We start from the raw sequence: 19,736 nt of genomic DNA, 5'->3' as shown, positions 1-19,736 counted from the left end.
CATTAAACATTTCTTGCTCTATTTGAACAGAGCAAATGGTGTTGAGAAATTGATGCAGTTTCTCAGAATTGTTTCTTGAGGTATTTATGGACCAGCCGTTCTAAACGGCTCGGTGTGATTGAAGTTTGAATTTTTTAACTGGAGTATACTTTAGTTGGCTACTCATAACCACACTTTAGTTAGTTGCTCACTAAATATTTCAGTATTATGTATAATAGCTTATGAAATTCCTTGTAACAGCTAAAGTCACTTTTATTTATTACTCCGCTTAATAGTGTATTTGCCGTTGTTGAACATATGTGATTTTTCCAACCTTAGGAATTAAGAAAAGAACTAGATATCCTTCTGCAAGAGAAGATCGAAAGTCCCCATCCGGTAGATTGGAAGGACACTAAATCCAGAGACTGTGCAGTACTGTCAGCTATTATAGACTTGATTAAAACACAGGAAAAAGCAAGTCCCAGGAACTTTCCACCACGATTCCAGGATGGATATTACAGCTGACAACTTTTCTGTGGTGGTCTGAAACTTTGACAGCCATTTTCCATCATAGTTTAATTTTTGGCTAGATGCCAAACCACGGGACATGAATAATTTCCATATGTAAGGTAGAAATCTTCAGTAGGTAGTAAAGATGTAATGTGCATGATTTAACAATGTTATCTGTAGCTATTATAAATATACCATAAAAAGCAATATGTTTTCTGATCATATATTCTGTTGTGGTCATGTCCACACTTTGGGAGGACTGCTCTTATATATATTGAATGTTGTACCACTTGAGAAATGCCTTTGTTCTTTTAAGAAAAGTTAATCTTTCTGCCCATAGTGACTGAATACAGAAACCGGTAAAAAACAGAATGGTTAGCCAAAAAGCAGTATCAAGTTAAAAATTTGAACACAACCACATTTTTAAGTAAAACTTCTATTAGAGGTAAATTAATCTGTTATAAAGCCCAGTATTTAATAAAATGTACAGTGTATAAATCTCATCTAGCTTTTTGGCTTGGTTTCTACATCCATCTATCCTTTGGCTTATTTGATTTTTTTAATCTTTTTAGAATATATTTGTACCCCTTTTACTTTACCCGGTGCAGCATAATGTAGCAATTGAGAACATGAGTCTAGACTTGACCACCTAAGTTCAAATTTCAGCTGTGACTTACCAGCTCCCTTGGGCAAGTTACTTGGCTTTTCTCTTTTCTTTATCTGTAAAATAAAAGTAACAATTGTTGAGGATCAAATATGTTAATGTAAAGTGCCTAGACTAGTGTCTGGCACATAGAATGTATTCACTAAATCTTAGTTATTATTTGTCCCTGGATTTTATTTTTTTATAGCAATCCATTTTACATTCATTTTTGTGTTCTGAGTTCTGCTTTACCCTCTTAACCAATGGAAGCTAGCGTGACAGGGCTAGTGATAGGCTAATATTTTCAGCCTTATCAGACTGTGATAGATACTGTTGGTTGCTATCCAACAGCCATTTTTTCCTCCCCATTCGCTTGACTGTTCAAGTGTTCTTCCTCTACATAGCCTTGTGCCCAGGGGTATTAGACTGTCTTCCTCAAGGGTAACTCGGACTGTTAAGCCAGTTCTGCATGGTCTTATTCTCCTTAGAAGTAACTGATGAGGCATGAGTATGTGAACCTGTGTTGTCAATAGCAACTGACGAGTGATCTGCGAGAGGGCATCTGAGAAAGATTTTCCTCACTAGTAGATTTAGAGGAGGAAATTTTCTCCTGTGGACATTGTCTTATCCGAATCTGGCACTGCTGTAGCCATTTTAGGATTCCAGGGGATAATGATGTTGGCTCAGTGGAAAGATATAAATCACTACAGTCCTTGATAATGCTAGTGAGCTGCTGAATTATCCAGTTCTAGATTTGCCTTGCACGTGGACTTATTTTAATATCCTAAACCCTTCTTCATTGAGTTAAGCCACTTTTAGGTAGTATATTGTGTGTAACTTGGCAGAAAGCATATTAACTGAAACACATGGTCTCCATCATTGAGTGTTTGCTGCGGCCTCTGTTTCTACCATTTCTTTTGTGATCTAACAGTTTGAACCAGACTTTCTTTTTTTCTACCGCAAAAAGAAATAAAAGAACATCCTGCTGCACTCTAAAAAATTCAAATTTTACTGTGCCTTCCAATAAATGTAAGGAAACCAAAGGAAGAGTATCGAATAATAACTGGGATTTATTCATAATGCTATGGTGATCTGAGTAACAGCACTGGTTCAGGTACTGCTCTCATTTCTGGGAATGTGTGTCAACCTATCCTTATTATCTAAAGGTTTTGAATGTACTGTGTCCTAAGTCCATTCTCTTGGCTAGTCTCCCAAAAGTGATCTTTTACTGAATTCTTGCATTGAGTCCTATGACAATATTGTGGTTTTGTCCCTAAACTCAAGGTGACCTGACCATTGGGTCCCATTTGCTCTATGAGTGTTTTTATGTCTGTGTATGTGTGTTTTTTCTTGCTTTTACTCTCCAGTTTAAATTCACAGGAGGCCAAAATGGTCTTGGAAGAAAGCATTTAAAGAATCTCTTTAAAAAAAAAGGGATTATTACTAAATTGGTTCCATGTTCCCAAACCAATATTTAATCTCCATATGAATGAGGAAAATGTTCCTAAAGAATTGTTTAAATCAGCTATTGAGAGAGATTAAAGTGGTTACTATCACTCTCAATTTATGTCTTCTGTACAGCTGATCAGGATGGAAATCTTGATTGAAGGTGCTATTTGTGTTGTTTCTTTTGTTTACAAAATAGTATATTACTGAGTGGAAAATTTTGTTCCAGATCTAAGTACTATTTGTTATTTAGTAGTTTTAAAGAATCAAGACATTTAAAAGAAAAATCTATTTGCCTCACCATTCTTAGCAATACCTAGAACTCTTGAACTCTTGAACTCTGTCTAGAATAACTAAGACAGAAACTTGGGTGGGTGGGGGGGACAAAGAAACCCCTGAGTAATCTTTAGAATGTGTCTTTGAAAAGTGAATGCATGTAATGCTTCCTAATTCATTAACTTAGGCAAAAGCTCTAGATACGTTTATACCTGTTACAGGTGATTTTCTGTTCTTCCTATATTTTTAAAACAAAGTCCACCCTAAAAGCTAGAAATTATTGAAAAGCTTTAGAATGAATTTATTTTAGTACCCCTTCACCCAAAGTAAATCATAAATTTTCTTCCACTCTTTTAGCTCTGTGTTTGTGTATATTTATTTTTAAGTAATTGTGATCATGTGGTATAATATGCTAATTGTTTTTAAATATTTTTATTCTGATTTTAAGACAGTAAACCCTTATTTGTAGAATATTTGGGAATTGAATATATGAAGAAAAGCATGTTACCACTGTTACCTTTTCATGTATTTCCATGCTTTTTTTTTTTTTTTTTAGCTTTAAGGAATTATTTTATATATAATAAAATTTGCCAATTCAAGTGTATAATCAATCCCATGAATATTGTCAACGTATAAAGTCATGTAATGCCTGCCACCATAATCCTGATATAGAACATTCCCATCACCTAAGTTTTCCTTTTCCCCTTTGCAGTCAGTCCCCTGCCTCTATTCCTACCCATTGACAACCATTGATCTGCTATTTGTCACTATTTTTGCCTTTTCTAGAATTTCCAATAAATGGAAAATCATATTTAGTCTTTTGTGTCCAGTTGCTTTTACTTAATGCTTCTGAGATAGTCATGTTGTTGCATGTGTCAGTAGTTTGTTCCTTTTTTATTGTTTAATTGTATTGCCTTGTATGGTTATACCATAGTTTGTTTATTCTTTGACTAGTTGATGGACCTTTCAGTTATTTTTTTTTTATTATTATAAATAAAGCTGCTGTGAACATGTGTATACAAGGCTGTGTGTAGATAAAGGTTTTCATTTCTCTTAGGAAGATACCTATGATTAAGATTGTTGTATCATATGGTAAGTGTGTTTAACTTTGTAAGAAACTGCCAAACTGATTTCCAAAGTGGGTGTGCTATTTTACATTCCCACTGGCAATATATGAGGGGTTCCAAGTGTTTCAAATCCTTGCTAGTACTTGGTATTTTTGTTATTTGGTGGTGTTTAAGGTTAGCCTTCAGTAGATGTGGAGTCCTGTATCATTGTGGTTTTAATTTGCATTTATTTCTATGATTAGGGATACCAGTCTATAGTTTCCTTTTTGTGGGGTAATGGTGGCCTTACAAAATGAGTTGGGAAGTCTTACTCTTCCAGTTTCTGAAAGAGGTTTGTATAGAATTGGTGTTAATTCCTTAAATGCTTTTAAGAATTCTGTGAGGGGCCCTTGGGTGGCTCCACTGGTTAAGTGTCTGACTCTTGGTTTCGGCTCAGGTCATGATCTCTCAGTTTTGTGAGCTCGAGCCCCACATTAGGCCTTGCACTGACAGTATGGAGCCTGCTTGGGATTCTCTCTCTCCCTCTCTCTGCCTGTTTGCCTCCCCCCCCCTCTCTCTCTCACAATAAAGAAGTAAAATTATTAAAAATATTCTCCGGTGAAACTGCACCTGACATTTCTTTTTCAGAAGTTTTTAGACAAATTCTATTTAGTAGTTAGGGGACTATTTAGAGCTTTGGTAGTTTGTGGTTTTCCATGAGTTGGCCCATTTTATCTTAGTTGTTGAATTTATGAGTCTGAAGTTGTTTAAATATCTCTTTATCCTTTTAATTTCTCAGGAATCTGTAATGATGTCCCCTTTCATTCTTGACACTGGTAATTTTCTCTTTATTATTAGTCTTGCTAAAAGGTGCATCAGTTGTATTCACCTTTTCAAAGAACCCATTTTTTAATTAAGTTGTTTTCAAAGATTTTATTAAAGATTAATCACACCCAATGTAGGGCTTGAACCCACGACCCTAAGACCAAGAGTCACATGCTCCCCCAGCTGAGCCAGTCAGGCTCTCCTAATTGAGTTTTTTTCTAATTGTGGAGATTTGAGAGTTCTTTGTATATTCTGGATGCCACTGCTTTATCAGGTCTGTATTTTGCAAGATTTTCTCCTATTCTGGATTATCTTTTCTTCTGTCACAGAGCAGATATTTTTTTATTTTAACAAGGTTCAGTTTATAATTTTTTTCTTTCATGCATCCTGCATTTGCTTGTCAAAAAAAAAAAAGTCACTGCCGAACCAAAGATCACCTAGATTTTCTGTTACTTTCTATTTACGTATGTGTGTATGTAGGTTTATTTTTGAGAGAGACAGTGTGAGCGGGGCAGGGGCAGAGAAAGAGGGAGACATGGAATCCGAAGAGAATCCGAAGCAGGCTCCAGGCTCTGAGCTGTCAGCACAGAGCCTGATGCAGGGCTTGAACCCACAAACTGTGAGATTATGACCTGAGCCGAAGTCGACGCTCAACTGACTGAGCCACCCAGGCACCCCTTCTGTGTTACTTCCTAAGGGTTTTACAGCTTTGTGTTTTACATTTAAGTCTAAGTTTCCAAGTGGTTATTTTTATTACTTATTTCTAACCCAAGTGTAATCATAGAACTCTGTATACAATTTCAGTCCTTTAAAATTTGTTGAAACTTGCTTTATGACCCAGGAAATGGTCAAATGTTTTAATATTATGTGTGTTCTTGAACATATATGCTCAAATTGTGATGTTCTATATATGCCTATTAAGTTTTAAATTATCGTTAAGAACTCCCACACTTTCATTGATTTTTATCTCCTTCTACACTTTTTTTTTTTTTAATTTTTTTTTTCAACGTTTATTTATTTTTGGGACAGAGAGAGACAGAGCAAAGGGAGACACAGAATCGGAAACAGGCTCCAGGCTCTGAGCCATCAGCCCAGAGCCGGACGTGGGGCTCGAACTCACGGACTGCAAGACCGTGACCTGGCTGAAGTCGGACACTTAACCGACTGCGCCACCCAGGCGCCCCTCCTTCTACACTTTTATTTTTATGTAGCAAATGAGAGAGTTAAAGTGTTACAGGCTATGATTTTGGATTAATTTCTTAAATTTCTCCCAATTTTTGTTTTATATATATTGAGACCATATTATTGAGAGAAAATATACATGGATTTTATCTTCCTGGTTCAATAAAACTTGCATCATTATCTAGGGTCTCTCTGTCCCTAGTCATACCTTTTATCTTAAAACCTATTCTGTCTAATATTAACATAGCTACATGTAATATTGTGAATATTGGGATGTTCTGCCCAGATCCTCCCTCAGGACTGAAGGAATATGTCCTTAGCTGCTGCAAGTGCTGTCAGATGACTGCCTTCACCCATCAGCCCTCTACAGGAATTGTCCTCAGCTGATGGGAATCACTTTACCCAAGGCCACTTCCCCCTGCGGATAGCCTGCATCCTGTGACCAGTCAGAGCAGTTTCTAAAGGTATAGTCCCTTTGCCAATGCTCCCTGTCTCTCCACTCTCATCTGGGACTCCAAGTGAACCTCTGCATTTTCCTTATCTTTTCTCTATATGCTTCTTTGTGGGTGTTTCTCCTAGCCTCTCTTCCAGTTCACCAACTACCTAATCTGTTAAACCTAGTTCCATAATTTCTAGTGGTGGTGGTTTTTTTCCCCCCTCAGTTGCTTCTTACAGTTGTTTTGTACTGTGTTGAATTTTAAAGTTTGGCTGAGATTTATCTCTATAAAGATGGTGGTTATAATTGTTCTATGCATGTAATGATTTCACTAGAGTTCCTGTAAGTATGTGTTTTCTGTATCATTGATGCTGTGTCTCCCAAATGTTTGCTAATTTGTGGAACCTTTTGAGAAATTGTTTTTGGAAATAACTGAGAACTAAGAGGATGCTAGCTTCCTGCAGAGTAAGGCTTAACTTGATTTTGTCAGGACCTCAGTGTGCTAGAAGCCCAAAGAGCAAAGTTTGCGGTCCTCCAAGCTCATATCCTCACTCCAGAACAAGCCCTTTGGAGATTTAATGCACAAGAGTGATAACTGTAGGCACTAAACTCTGCCCTGCGTTATTTGGCACTGTAGTCCCCCAAGTGGCTCTGCCTCTGCTGCTTTCTAAAGTCCAGGGAAAACGCAGCGGTAATTTGGGATATGGAGGATGGAGTAAAGAGGGGAATGGATCTTGCTAGGTTCAGAGAAGGTATATTCATCTCTTTCTTCTTCCATCACGGGCTTGAGGAAAAATCCAACAAAGATGCCTTTGATTGGTGTTTCCTATCACATGGCTGTATTATGACTAGATACATGATACAGGAGAACTAATCAGCGTTTTACGATTTACAAGTGGTGGTGTAGGCAGAATTTTAAGATGACCCACATTATCCCTGCCCCCTCCCCCCACGTGTTGCATCTGTGGTTATGTGATGTTGCATGGTAAAGGAATTTTGTGGATCTAATTAAGGTCCCAAATCAGTTTATCTGAGTTAATCCTAAGAGTGATTATCCTGTTGTAGGTCTAATAATTATGTGAGTTCCTTAAAAGCAGAGTTTTCTCCAGCTGGTAGCATAAGATGGAGTCAGATTGCAAATGTGAAAAAGATTAAACATGCCACGGCTGCCTTGAAGATGAAGGAACAGGTCCAAGAAGCTGTGAGCAACCCCCACCCCTGGCAGCCAGCAAAAAAGCAGGGTTCTTGGTCCTACAACTACAAGGAACCGAATTCTGCCAACCACAGGTATGAGCATGAAAGATACCAAGCTCTGGCTGACAAAGCAGCCAGCCAACACTTTGATGTCAGCCTAGTGAGACTGAGACTAAGCAGAGAACCTACCATGCCATATTGCCATATTGGCCTTCTTACTACACAACCGTGAGCTAATAAATGGATGTGGCTTAAGGCATAAAGTTTGTGGTAATCTGTCATGCAGTAAAAGAAAATACAGGAGTCAGTCTTTGCCTTCCACCAAGATTCACAAAGTGGTGAAATTTCACAAGCACAAAGGTTTGGCTACTAGGTGGCCAAAATGAGTAGGATGTAACGGGGAACCACAGACTACTTAAGATAGGCTGTTCAGTTGTGTAGTTTTGTGGAAACTGAGAAGAAATCACGGCCCAGCTCTTTAGGCCCCAGCCTTCTGCTGCAGCTGATGCCACCATGTACCCAACAAGGAAAGATCAGTGGCCTCGAACGTTAGCTATAGATCCCTTCTGAATAGACCTCTGATTTGACCCAAAATTCAGCAAATTATATACTTACTGCATTCTATAGTGAATTAAATCACACAAGTACTAAAGAACAAGTATATACAAAATCTTTATAAATTCACTTATTTCACCAAAAGTATACAAGCAGTATCAATTCACTGAGACAAAAATGAGTATTTTTGTTCTCCACAGGTCACTGAAGTCCTTGTACAATTCCAAGAAGCTATTCATAGAAACGGAACTAGGTTTGAAAACAGTACTGTGTCATGTAAAAATTACAATTCACTGTTGAAATTAAACATTGTGAATAATGTTAAGTACCTGCTGTATAACACTTTATCCAATAACAGTATTAACTGCTTGCTAAATAAGGCTTTGATTTATAAAATGCACATATTTCCAAGACTGTTTAACATCTCTACTTATAAATTAATTCACAGGATTCCTATAGTTGCTTTTTAGCTTCAAATGGATATTAGCGAAACTAATACGAAATGATCCCCTTTGCAAGCAATGAATTTACTTTCCTTCCTAAATGCAAACATGACATGAAATTAGATTACAACCTTTTTAACCTCTCCTCTAAAGGGTCTGTGACACGAAAGAGGAGACCAATGCCTTGTTTACCAACCTGGAGACATCTCTTGCCATCAATTCAATGAGTGGCCCCGACCTCCAGGAACTCAGGGCCTGGCATGTCTTTTACATCCAGCACTGTATGCATAAGCAAAGGAGAGCAAACAAGGGACCAGAAGGCCCCGTGTGAGCCAAGCATACTGAGCAACCACACTGTGCTTCTGCTTTACTCACTTCACTCATGATCTGGGTACCTGGTTGGCAGGCAGTAGATGGGACATGTCACACACAGATCTGAGTCCTCGAATAATGTACCCTTTGCCAGGTTTTTGTCCCTTTGTGGGAGAAAAATGGAGTAGAGAGGAACATAGCTGCCGGTAAAAGTTACTTTCCCCTCTCTCAATCTTCCAAACCGTCACTCCCTATGAAATGTACTATTAAAATGATTTTTCTCTCTCCTTGCACCAATGGAAGAAATGAAGTTCTGCAGACACCCACAGTTAAGAGATCCTCCAGATCCAGCAAACAAGACCCTTAGGACATACGAAACGGATTCCCATTAAGACCAAACTGTTATGCTTCAATTAGGTACCAGGCTGGCATCTTGATACCTTGGTGAGGCCTAAATTTTACCTTCCTTGAGACTGTATTTCAGCCAATTGCCTGTTTGGAACAGGAGTAGGAACAGTCAAAAATATTAAATTATAAAAGGCAAAAAATTATTGAAGGCAAAGCAGCCTCATGTCAGTTTATCAGCTCATTTGGGAATATTAAAAAAAAAAAAGTACGACCCCTGTCCTACATTCAGGATTTTGTCACTTATGTGAACCATCTAAATCCTATCTTATTAGAGTAGCTCGAGTTTTATCAGGCTATACCAGTACTGGGTGAGGTGAATCTAAAAAGAAAATCTCCTAAGTAAGCTTCTCTCCTAAGGAGAAAAGAGGTGGCAAAAATTCAAGTGTCAATTTCCCTTTCCTGGGAAGAATTTTAGAAAAACTCAACAGCTCATCTTTTGAGCTCTACCAGCTCCTTATGAAATCCTCATAGCATTAGAATCATCTAAAATACAAGAGGCAGAAAACATATTTACAAAACTGGGCATTCTTTAAAAACAACTCTTGCTAATGGGAAAATCATGTAAAGGAAATGTCAAAAGGGGGACAGAAACATCCTTGGCAAAGTGAGGAAAGAGAATACCAGGGTACAGCATCTAATACACATTTTTAATGCCAGAAAATGGTGAACCTAGGAGGAGCTGAGAGGCGGCCTGGTCCCTGAAGTGGACTGCTCAGCTATCTGCGGACCTAAGGAAGTTTGCAAGTGGGTGGCTGTGCACACACCGAACCTTGCGAACTAACCGGTAGCTGTTCTCATGAGAGAGCATAACCACCTGGCAAGCTTAAAGGCAAGTGTTTTCATTCTTTTAATTAAACAGGCTGTGTTAAAATTCACAACAAAGCCAGCCCAGAACCAAACAGCCTGCTGTGATGTAGTGCAAATCTCGCGGTAACGCAAGGCCGTCGAGAGGCTACACATTGGTTTCCAGTCCTAGCAAGCGTCCCATTCTCTCCACGTTCTTGTCAATTGTAGCCTGACAGGTTATCTCCTTGGCACATTCCATAGGAAACCAGCCTCTCTCTCCGTCTCGCAGTCGTTCCCCCTCATACCAGCCTGCAAACAGGAACAGAGTCTTCATGAAGCAATGAGTGTCTGGATGAATCTGGACCCTGCCTGGCTCTGAGGAGGATGTACCCCAGCTTGTGCATGACGTGATGGAAGGTGAGGAGAAAGCGCAACATAGGGAAGGGCCTCAAGGAGGAATGAATGACATACCCGAGGTGGCACACAATCAGGAACCCTGAAGGGAGAAGGTTGAAAAGAGCCTGGGAGCTTGGGCTGGGCTGGAGAAGGGGATGCTGTGCATAGGTAGGGGCAGCAGGAAAAGGATTTTTTTTTTCCTTAAGTGAGGAAGGAAGAACCTCAAAATGAGAAGTCACTGGGGGAGTAGGAAGGAAGGGAAACATGGTTCCTTTTGAATAATACACCATGTGACTGCATTCCTATTCAGAAACAAAAGCAATGGTGTAGCTAGAGGAAAGGCAGGAGCAAATGAGCAAACAAACCAAAGGGATATGAAATATGAGCGAGGTTTAATAATGAAATGAGACTCTTTGGTTCTTTGGCACCCTGAATGCTGCACCAGGAGTATCCCTAAGAACCCCCACTTACCATCGCTGACACGTTGATAGATGAGAACCACATCCGCCACCTGTAGGGAGAGTTCGTCTGGCTGTTTGGCAGTGAAGGATCTAATGATTTCTACCTGGGTCAGTGCTGCGGGGGTAAAGGGGACATACTAAGCTCCCAGTAGCAGAACAGGTACAAATCAATACAGTATATTTACTCAATCTTTCTGTGCAATTCAAGGCCAGCTTGACAGAAACAAGTTAAGTTTCTATCAAGCAGAAACTCTGTTCCTCGAACAGTCTTATTTGGTTAAGAGCTTTAGAACTTTAGAAGCTCAGGATCAAGAGAAGCCTTTTATGATGCATGCATCCCCTCGAAAATAACCTTGATAAGGAGCCATTAGTCATGTCACATAATAGAGCAGACAACAGCCATTGTGCATTGGGGAAACTGAGGCCAGACAGATTAGGTGATGTGCCAAGGCCATGCAACTAGTGATAAAGTCTGCAGTACCCCCATTCTCCCGGTTCCCACCCAGGGGCTTTTCCCTAGTTCTGGAAAGCTGCCAAATAAGGTCAGAAATAAAAGGAGCTCCAACTAAAAGTCAAACAATATTTCGAGTTCTCCCAACATGCTGGCTCATAACAATTGTAACTTTAGTGACTTGATACTGACATGAGTTCTTAATTTTTTTTAAATATAAAACTTGATTTTAGGCAACTTTTAAACTAATCACTTTAGCTTTGGCTCTAAGCTTAAAGCTATGATCTCTGAGTGCTCCAAGCTAACCACTCTGGCTGCCCTAGTTCTTTCGTTTTGACCGTCCAGCTAGAAACATCCAGAAAAACATAAAATCAAAGTTAAGGTGCTACTAAGCACATGACACCACCCTTTATTTACTGCATCAGTTTCTACTTCCCTAGAAGAAGGAAATGTATTTTCTTAATGTTATCACTTTAATAAATAAGGTCAAAAGGAATGGTAACATAATTTTCTTTAAGATTAAAAAATACATTCCACTTTGATTCAGACTGTCAGTATGAAGAAGGCTTAAACGTGCAACTCCTGCCCACTAACAACTGCTGAAAATCAAAGAGGTTTACAGTACAAGCAGAGCTTTCAATGTAAGTTACTTAACTTAATCCTGACAATATCCCTGCATTGTATATAGGGATACCCCTGACTTGCAGATGCACAGGCTCAGGAAGGCTGTGCAACAATTGGCCACGTTTACGCAACAAAGAACTGCACCTTGGATTTGAATTCAGACCCCCTGACCTCCAAGGCAGGGATCACACAGTTCTGACATAGGGCCACAGGAAGGAAAGCCTGGAGGAAACTTACAGCGCGGCTATTGTGGCCATTAAGCACTAATAACCCAGCGTCCAGCAGGGGGCACAGCCCCTCCACATTCCAGAGCAGGCTGCCCTCCAGGTACTTACAGGTTCGGTCCAGAGGTTGCTTCCCGCTACTGTGTCCCAGGGCGGTGATCCAGCGGGCTCGCTCGCTCCTAAAACACACAGAGCATATCCAACTGAGAGATTCAAGGTGTGTGGACACAGAATGCAAAGCCATTCCCAGAAAACAGGGAGAGACTCCCCAGAGAGTTACGGGGGTGTATGAGTTATTTAAAAAGGATAACCTGGGGAATCTAGGCTGAAAATTAGTCAACACTGTTAAAACAGATTCTGAATGAATTTGACTAATTATTGATTAAACAGAATTTAAGTTTAATATTTTTAAATTTTTTTAATGTTTATTTTTTGTGAGAGAAAGACACAGAGCATGAGCAGAGGAAATGTAGAGAGAGAGAGAGGGAGATACAGAATCCGAAGCAGGGTCCAGACTCTGAGCTGTCAGCACAGAGCCCGATGTGGGGGCTCAAACTCAGGAACCACAAGATCATGACCTGAGCTGATGTCGGACGCTAAACCAACTGAGCCATCCAGTTGCCCCTCAACATTTTTTAAATTTAAATTCAAGTTAGTTAACATACAGAGTGGTTTTGGCTATAGGTGTCGAACCCAGTGATTCATCTCTTACATATGACACCACTATTTAATAAAGAGCTGATTACACTATCACATAATCACATAAAGATATTTAGTATATTCAATCTGATATTTTAACATTTCAAAAAGGTGAATTTCATTTAAAAAAAACTCCTAGTAAATCAGTTTCTCTACACTCTCTTCTTTCCCCACACTCAAACCATTTCACAAAGATGAGAAACTTGACCTATTTAAAGTTGTGTAGTTCTTTATACAGCTAATACTGCCAAACATGAGCCTTATTGAAATAAAAATTCTTTGAACATTTTTAGACTGTTCACAAATGCTTAAAATGGCTTAATGAATACAGCCAAAAAAATGTTGAGGGGGAAAAAACGAACTGGGACTTTTTATATAAAGCCATCATTACATGAAACAAAACAATTATTTAAAGGATCAGAAGTTTCAGATAAGCATTATTCCATAATTCAGTTATCCTCCGAAGGTCCAGTATCAAGATTGCAATTAAGTAAATAAGGCTCACACACACACTTTGAAATCTTTGAGGCACTTAGTAACTAACCCATACTACATAGCAGACACAAGCATGTGACATCCATTACTTCATGTAATCCTCCAAAAGCCCATTTAAAGGATGAGAAAGAAGGCTGTGTGGAGGTCCCAAGTCAAGTGATACAAGTCGCCAGTTTTTATAAGGCACTCCACTGTCTTTTTTTTTTTTTTTTTTTTTTCAACGTTTATTTATTTTGGGACAGAGAGAGACAGAGCATGAACGGGGGAGGGGCAGAGAGAGAGGGAGACACAGAATCGGAAACAGGCTCCAGGCTCCGAGCCATCAGCCCAGAGCCCGACGCGGGGCTCGAACTCACGGACCGCGAGATCGTGACCTGGCTGAAGTCGGACGCTTAACCGACTGCGCCACCCAGGCGCCCCAACCACTGTCTTAAGAAGGGGCACCTTGGGGTGCCTGGGTGGCGCAGTCGGTTAAGCGTCCGACTTCAGCCAGGTCATGATCTCGCGGTCCGTGAGTTCGAGCCCCGCGTCGGGCTCTGGGCTGATGGCTCAGAGCCTGGAGCCTGTTTCCGATTCTGTGTCTCCCTCTCTCTCTGCCCCTCCCCTGTTCATGCTCTGTCTCTCTCTGTCCCAAAAAAAATAAACGTTGAAAAAAAAAAAAAAAAAGGGGCACCTTTATGCCCGTACTTGAAATACATTTTTTTCTCCTGTAACAGCTTGTACCTAAAGATGGTTGTCACCCTTGCCCCATCTTCTCCGCCCCTCAAGCATCCTTCCACACACACTGCTTGTGAGCCAGGGGCATGCCACACTGTTCCACACCCTTTCCTGCCCGTTCCCACTCTCAAGTAGAACCTCTGTTTCCACCCCTCATACTCATCATTAATGAAGAACATCCATAAAACAATGCACTAATCTTAAGTGTATACAGATCTGCGAGTGCTTACGTAGGTGCACCCAACACCTTGTGTCCCTTTCCCATCAATAACCTCCCACAAAGGGAACCACCACCAGAGACTCATTTTACCTGTCGTGTACTTTATAATGGAATTCTTCAGCATGTCCACTCAATCTTGCAAACACAAGCCTCACCTCCTCCAGCTGGCCTCCTCTGATGCAGGAGCCCACACCTCCATCCCCATCCAGTTTGCCAATTCTGCTCCCACGCACTCCTCTGCTCAGCCCTATCCCGTTGCTGGCCAGCTGGAAGCCTCACGAAGGCAGGCATCTTGCCCGTTCAGTTCACTGCCATATCTCCAGAACATAACCAAGGCCTATAAAGATCTGTTAACTGGATGATCATGACCCCCATTTAGTGGCTTGTCTGTTTCTCTTGGCCATAAACTTCAGGAGGTAAGGCATTGGGTCTTGTTCTAAATAGTTATTAGAGCACTTATGTGCCAGCTGTGCTACTTTTTTGTATTTGGTGAGTACCATCTAATTTAATCTTTAGGACAATACTGAAATTAAATATTACCATTCTTCCCCCCCACACCCTCCAGAGGACAAAGCTGGAGTGTTAATAAGCATTTGTGCACAGTGACACAGCTAAGTGATGGAGTCAGAAAATAAGCCAGGTAGGGGTGCCTGGGGGGCTCAGTCAGTTGAGCGTCCGACTTCAGCTCAGGTCATGATCTCACAGCTCGTGAGTTCGAGCCCCATGTCAGGCTCTATGCTGACAGCTCGGAGCCTGGAGCCTGCTTTGGATTCTGTGTCTCTCTCTCGAAAAGAAAATAAAACATTAAAAAAAATTAAAAAAAAAAAAAAAAAAAAGAAGGCAGTCTGGGATCTAGAAGGTGATGCTCCCTATCAGGTGCTCTCAAAGTAATGAGGGAAGTCAGGAAGGGTGGAAACTGCAATGTGCTAAAAGACAGACTTAGTTAAGAAAATGAGGCTGGGCCCTAATCAAGCTGATGCATCAGGTAGTAATGTGCACAATTTGTGTAGAAACCGATGATACAGCTTGCTTTAAAAAAAAAAAAAACAAAAATAGCATAGGACACAAAGGGCCTCGGGGTGGTTTTATAAGGAACAAGTTTTATAAAGCACAGCCTTCTTTAAAATAATCTTAAGCCAACACTTAAATCCTTGATATCATCTCTGTCAGATATAAGATCTATTTTTTACTTGGGCTCAACTGGAAATTTCCAAAGTACAAAGGTAACTGAAAACTAAATAATACTGTACAGATGGAAAAATTGTTCACCAAGAGACATCTAAAATGATCCACGTGCCATTCCCAAACAAGTCAGCCTCCTCCTTGCCTTACCGTGCGTCTTCACACGGCCCTGACTCCTGTCTGCGGCCCTTCAGTTAGACTCCCAGGCACAGCCCGCCTCTGGCACCGAGTGGCCAGTTTCAGTGACAGGCCTGACCCTGCAGACAGTTTCCAGAAATGCAGATGCAACCTTTCACTCGTGTGGCATGCTGCCTGGATGCTAATGGCATCCCTTAGACACGGCAGCCTCTCACAGAGACTCGAGAGGACAGAACAAGACACTCCTTGTTGCCCTCACTGAAAGGAGCCGCTTCTTGAAATGGCTTCAATGAAGCCAGTCCCACCCCCTCTTACATGCCGTCAAAACCGCACAACTTTCCCCGGGGCCTCCCAGAGCCCTGCCAAGGAGCTGCTTCCCACTATGCAGCAGAAAACACTGCCTCCCTAAAGCAGGGAGGAGACTCCCTCAATATAAGAGGGAATTCTGAGAACAAGAAAAGCCAGGGCACAGACCTACCCATTATTAAACTGAGATATCAAGCCCAGGGCTCACTTGCAGACAGCGATCTTCTCCAGGGACAATATGAAACAATCAACATGAATTCACAGTCCACCCCACACCCCGTTCACAGACTTTTCCCTTTGCCCAAATAAAGTGAGAGAATAAGTAACGCCACTCATGTGGACCTGGGCACATCAACGTCTAAGACACCCGAACGCTGCTCCCTTAGACCAACATCCACTGAGCGCTTCCTGCCTTTGCATGAGCCCTGTGCTAAGATGGGGTTGCAAAGTGAGTAAAACAGTGTCTCTTGCTCTCCACAGCCTTCAGTGTGAAGGAGCAGAGAGGGAAGCAAACAAACACAAAATCCAGCACAGTATGCAGTGGGCTGTGGCGGAACATTCTGCTTAAAACACATGGCACCCAGGGAGAGAAAGAAGACTGAGAAGAGACGTTCCACATAAATATCTGCAAGTAGAGTCCTTTCCTAAGACCTGTGTTCTTCATGCACAGCATAAAATTAAGCACCTGCAGTTCCCTACTCAGGAGTCAGATGTGGTAGCACCATGGCCTGCCTCTCATACAATTAAGCACAGTAGGCTTAAACTTAATTGCATAAAGGTCGAAGTCACAAAGCTGGATTTCTCATTGAATGCCAGGCATCTGCTAGAAAAGACAGATACGTACTGAGAAAAATGGGAGAGCAGGCTTTGAAACAAAGAGGCAGGGCTGCAGAACAGACAGGGGCTGTTGAACCTTCTCTGTGTCCCTCTTACAGTGGCAGCTGGCTAGATACCTTTTGTGTTTCTTGTCACAGTCTACAAATTTACCTGGGGTTCCTTTTGAAACTTCTACACCCACGGCCTTTGGGGGAAAGTCCTTCAAGCCTTTGTAAAGAGCAGGTTTGTGAGGATGGTTGTTTTTGTTCGTTCCCTCACACACTCAGTTCAACCAGATGAGTTCTGATCCATGAACGAAAACCCACAGGGTAAAAAAATGTCATCATGAATGCTGTGCATCAGAATCTTACAAAGCTGGACACATGTTCACAACTTACCTAATTTAAAAAATCTAACCAAAGAAATTCTCTTAGCCCACTAAGAGGGTTCTAAAATTCAGATTTTGTGACATTATATAATTAAGCCAATTATTTCTTGAATTATCTGTTTCCTCGATGATATGAGACCCATATCATCACCTGCCCTCCTGCTGAAGTGAGGCTGGTGATGACGATCACAGAAGATCATGTGCTTTGAGGGGCACTATGCAGTGTAAGAGATCATTCCTGGATGTGGATTCCAGATTCAACGAGGGGAAAAATACTACAACCTATGATAAATATATTTTTTGCACATAAATTACCATCTATTGTGGATTATTTTTTTTTTAGAGGATGAAGTACAAGAGCATGTCAGACATACTATGTACAATTTTATTCCACTTACTTCCTGTTGTTAATTAAATCATTAACAGAAGCAGGAAGGCCGCAGACTCCCTGGCAAACAATGTGCCTTTATGAGGAGGCCGGGAATTGGTCATCTGGATGGCTGACAGGACCAGCCACATTCACAAGGCTTCTACTTCTTTCAGTGAGGGAGAAATTTTGAGAAGGATCTTTGATTATGGTTTAAGGTGATTATATCCTACAGCTCAACACAATGGATAAAGAAAATGTGCGTTTGTCACTGAGCATGTCCTGATGTCTCACGGCCGCATACACGGAGCCCAAATGCCATTCACATTCCACTGTAAACCCAGGAAGCCAAGGACGCCACTTGCTGCAGCCTCTGGTCTGTGCCAGCTGCAGCTGTGTGTGCTTCCTCTTAATGAAGGCAGACAATGGGGGCTCTCCGGCTCCCACATTCCTCTAGAAAGGCCCAGAGGGAGAAGAGTGACAGCGGTAAAATATTCATCCTTTGTCCTTTTATAAAAGATAAGCTTTTGTACTTTTCACAGACTACTGTCTCATTAACAATGTGACTTAAGATTTTGAACGGCAGACAGAGATAACACCATCTACATGGGTTAGATGTACATCCTAAGAAAATTTTAACCACATCCTTTATAGCAATCTTTGAAAAACAAGTGGAACGTAGAGAACACTTGCCTCAGCAGCACAAAAAGGACAGTGAATAAAGACTGACAGGGAAGCGATACTTCCCTACACGTGGTTACTATTTATTCTACCTTGCCTTCTAGAAAAGCTAACTATATTAATTATGGGTCAGTCCCAAAAATATGTATTGGGAACTGGCCACGGACAAAAGTGAGACAAAAGACAAAGCTGGAGTTGAGTGTAGGGATTAGTAATAAAACCACGCAAAACTGGAGAGAAGGAGAATCATTAGGACACTACAGGGTGTCTCAAAAGAGAAGTGATAGATAGGTTGTCCTCGGGAATGTGGAAAGATGCAATGGACTTTTGCACAGGAAGAACTGGCAGATGACAGATTTGTTCAGACCTGGAAGCATCACAAATGGCACTAGTCTCCAGATTGGATCAACTCGAAATGGTGCCAATGGTACCACTTTACCACTTACAGAAATGTGTGTTTAGGGGAAGCAGTGGGTAGCTGACTGGCTCAGGTAGGCTGCATTTCTGATGGGAGAGCAAATAAGGATGGTTAGAAATGGAAGGAAAGCTAAGAGAGTACAGATAACAGGTGAAGAAAAAATCTCAAAAAGGGAGTCAGGGTGAATGAGCTGAACAGTCAACAAAATGAAATGACACTGGAGGTAAAGAAAGGAAGACTGTTGAATGGGGCAACTAGGAAGCCACTACTCATCTTTCGATGGAACAGCCTTAACAGGGACGCAGAGGAAGAAGTCATACTGAAGACCCTTAAGGAACAACTTAACATGGTACTAGCTGCTCAAACCTAAAATCCAAAACATCATCAATTCGTCTCTAACAGCCACCCCAACTCATCCAATCCGTAAATTCATCCTATTCTCTGTCTCCGAAATAGCGTGTTTCTATCTCCCCTCTCAGACCACAGCCCAAGCCACTGCCAGGACTCCCCTTGACTACTGCAACAGGACCCTATTTGCTCTCTTCTGCCCCCATTCCAATCTTCCAGAGAACTTCCTGCCATGACTTAAAAGGCTCTACACGCTTGCTTCTCAAAATATGTGTGGTGAAGAACCAGTCCTCACCCCCCCACCTCAACCTCCTATCCCATCCACTGTGAACCAAGTGTTCTTAGAAATACAAAATGAGTTACTGGTAAAATAATCACATGCTTTGATGATGCAGAAATGTCGAAATGCTCTAAGTTCTTAATTCCTTCCCTCATGCACAGGAGGTTATGGTTTGAGGACTGATGGCCCACGGGCCATACTAGAATAGCTCTGCTCTTGAAATCATCTGGCCTCTGTTGGCCTCTTGACCACCCACTCTCTCCTTGGTTTATTCTGATCTAGCCATTTTCACGATGTTCAAGCCAAGTTTGACAACATCAAACTCGTTTCTCTAGAAGTTTTGCATTTGTTGTTTCCTTTGCCTAGAACATTCTGGCCCTGCATTTTCCCACAGGCTGACACCCCCTTGTCACTCAGGGTTCAGTTCAAATGTCACCTCAGAGAAGTCTTCCTGCGCCATCTATTCTGGTTTTTATTATGGAAA

General features: G+C 41.2%; 2 protein-coding genes and 1 long non-coding RNA gene across 3 annotated transcripts in view; 2 read left to right on the top strand and 1 right to left on the bottom strand.

Annotated features, from left to right (window-relative positions):
* Window positions 1–3,669, top strand: part of DHX36 (DEAH-box helicase 36) — a 50,365-nt gene extending 46,696 nt beyond the window's left edge. The window contains exon 25 of the mRNA XM_047874827.1: window positions 319–3,669. Coding sequence (XP_047730783.1) covers window positions 319–504 — 186 coding nt within the window. The 3' untranslated portion in view covers window positions 505–3,669. The remainder of the gene's footprint in view (window positions 1–318) is intronic.
* Window positions 3,670–8,191: 4,522 nt separating this feature from the next.
* Window positions 8,192–19,736, bottom strand: part of ARHGEF26 (Rho guanine nucleotide exchange factor 26) — a 127,993-nt gene continuing 116,448 nt past the window's right edge. Inside the window, exons 13-15 of the mRNA XM_047875955.1 lie at window positions 12,309–12,376; window positions 10,909–11,013; window positions 8,192–10,350 (exon numbers count right to left, since the gene is read on the bottom strand). Of these exons, the coding sequence (XP_047731911.1) occupies window positions 10,208–10,350; window positions 10,909–11,013; window positions 12,309–12,376 (316 nt within the window). The 3' untranslated portion in view covers window positions 8,192–10,207. The remainder of the gene's footprint in view (window positions 10,351–10,908; window positions 11,014–12,308; window positions 12,377–19,736) is intronic.
* Window positions 10,345–17,480, top strand: LOC125175415 (uncharacterized). Its single transcript, XR_007155785.1, has 3 exons — window positions 10,345–10,458; window positions 11,897–11,990; window positions 16,435–17,480. It is a non-coding gene; the product is annotated as an uncharacterized LOC125175415 (long non-coding RNA).

This window comes from Prionailurus viverrinus, chromosome C2 (genome assembly GCF_022837055.1).
Source record: "Prionailurus viverrinus isolate Anna chromosome C2, UM_Priviv_1.0, whole genome shotgun sequence".
NCBI classification, from domain to species: domain Eukaryota; kingdom Metazoa; phylum Chordata; class Mammalia; order Carnivora; family Felidae; genus Prionailurus; species Prionailurus viverrinus.
The sequence above is the reverse complement of the archived record's forward strand: the minus strand, read 5'-3'. Positions and strand labels throughout refer to the sequence as shown.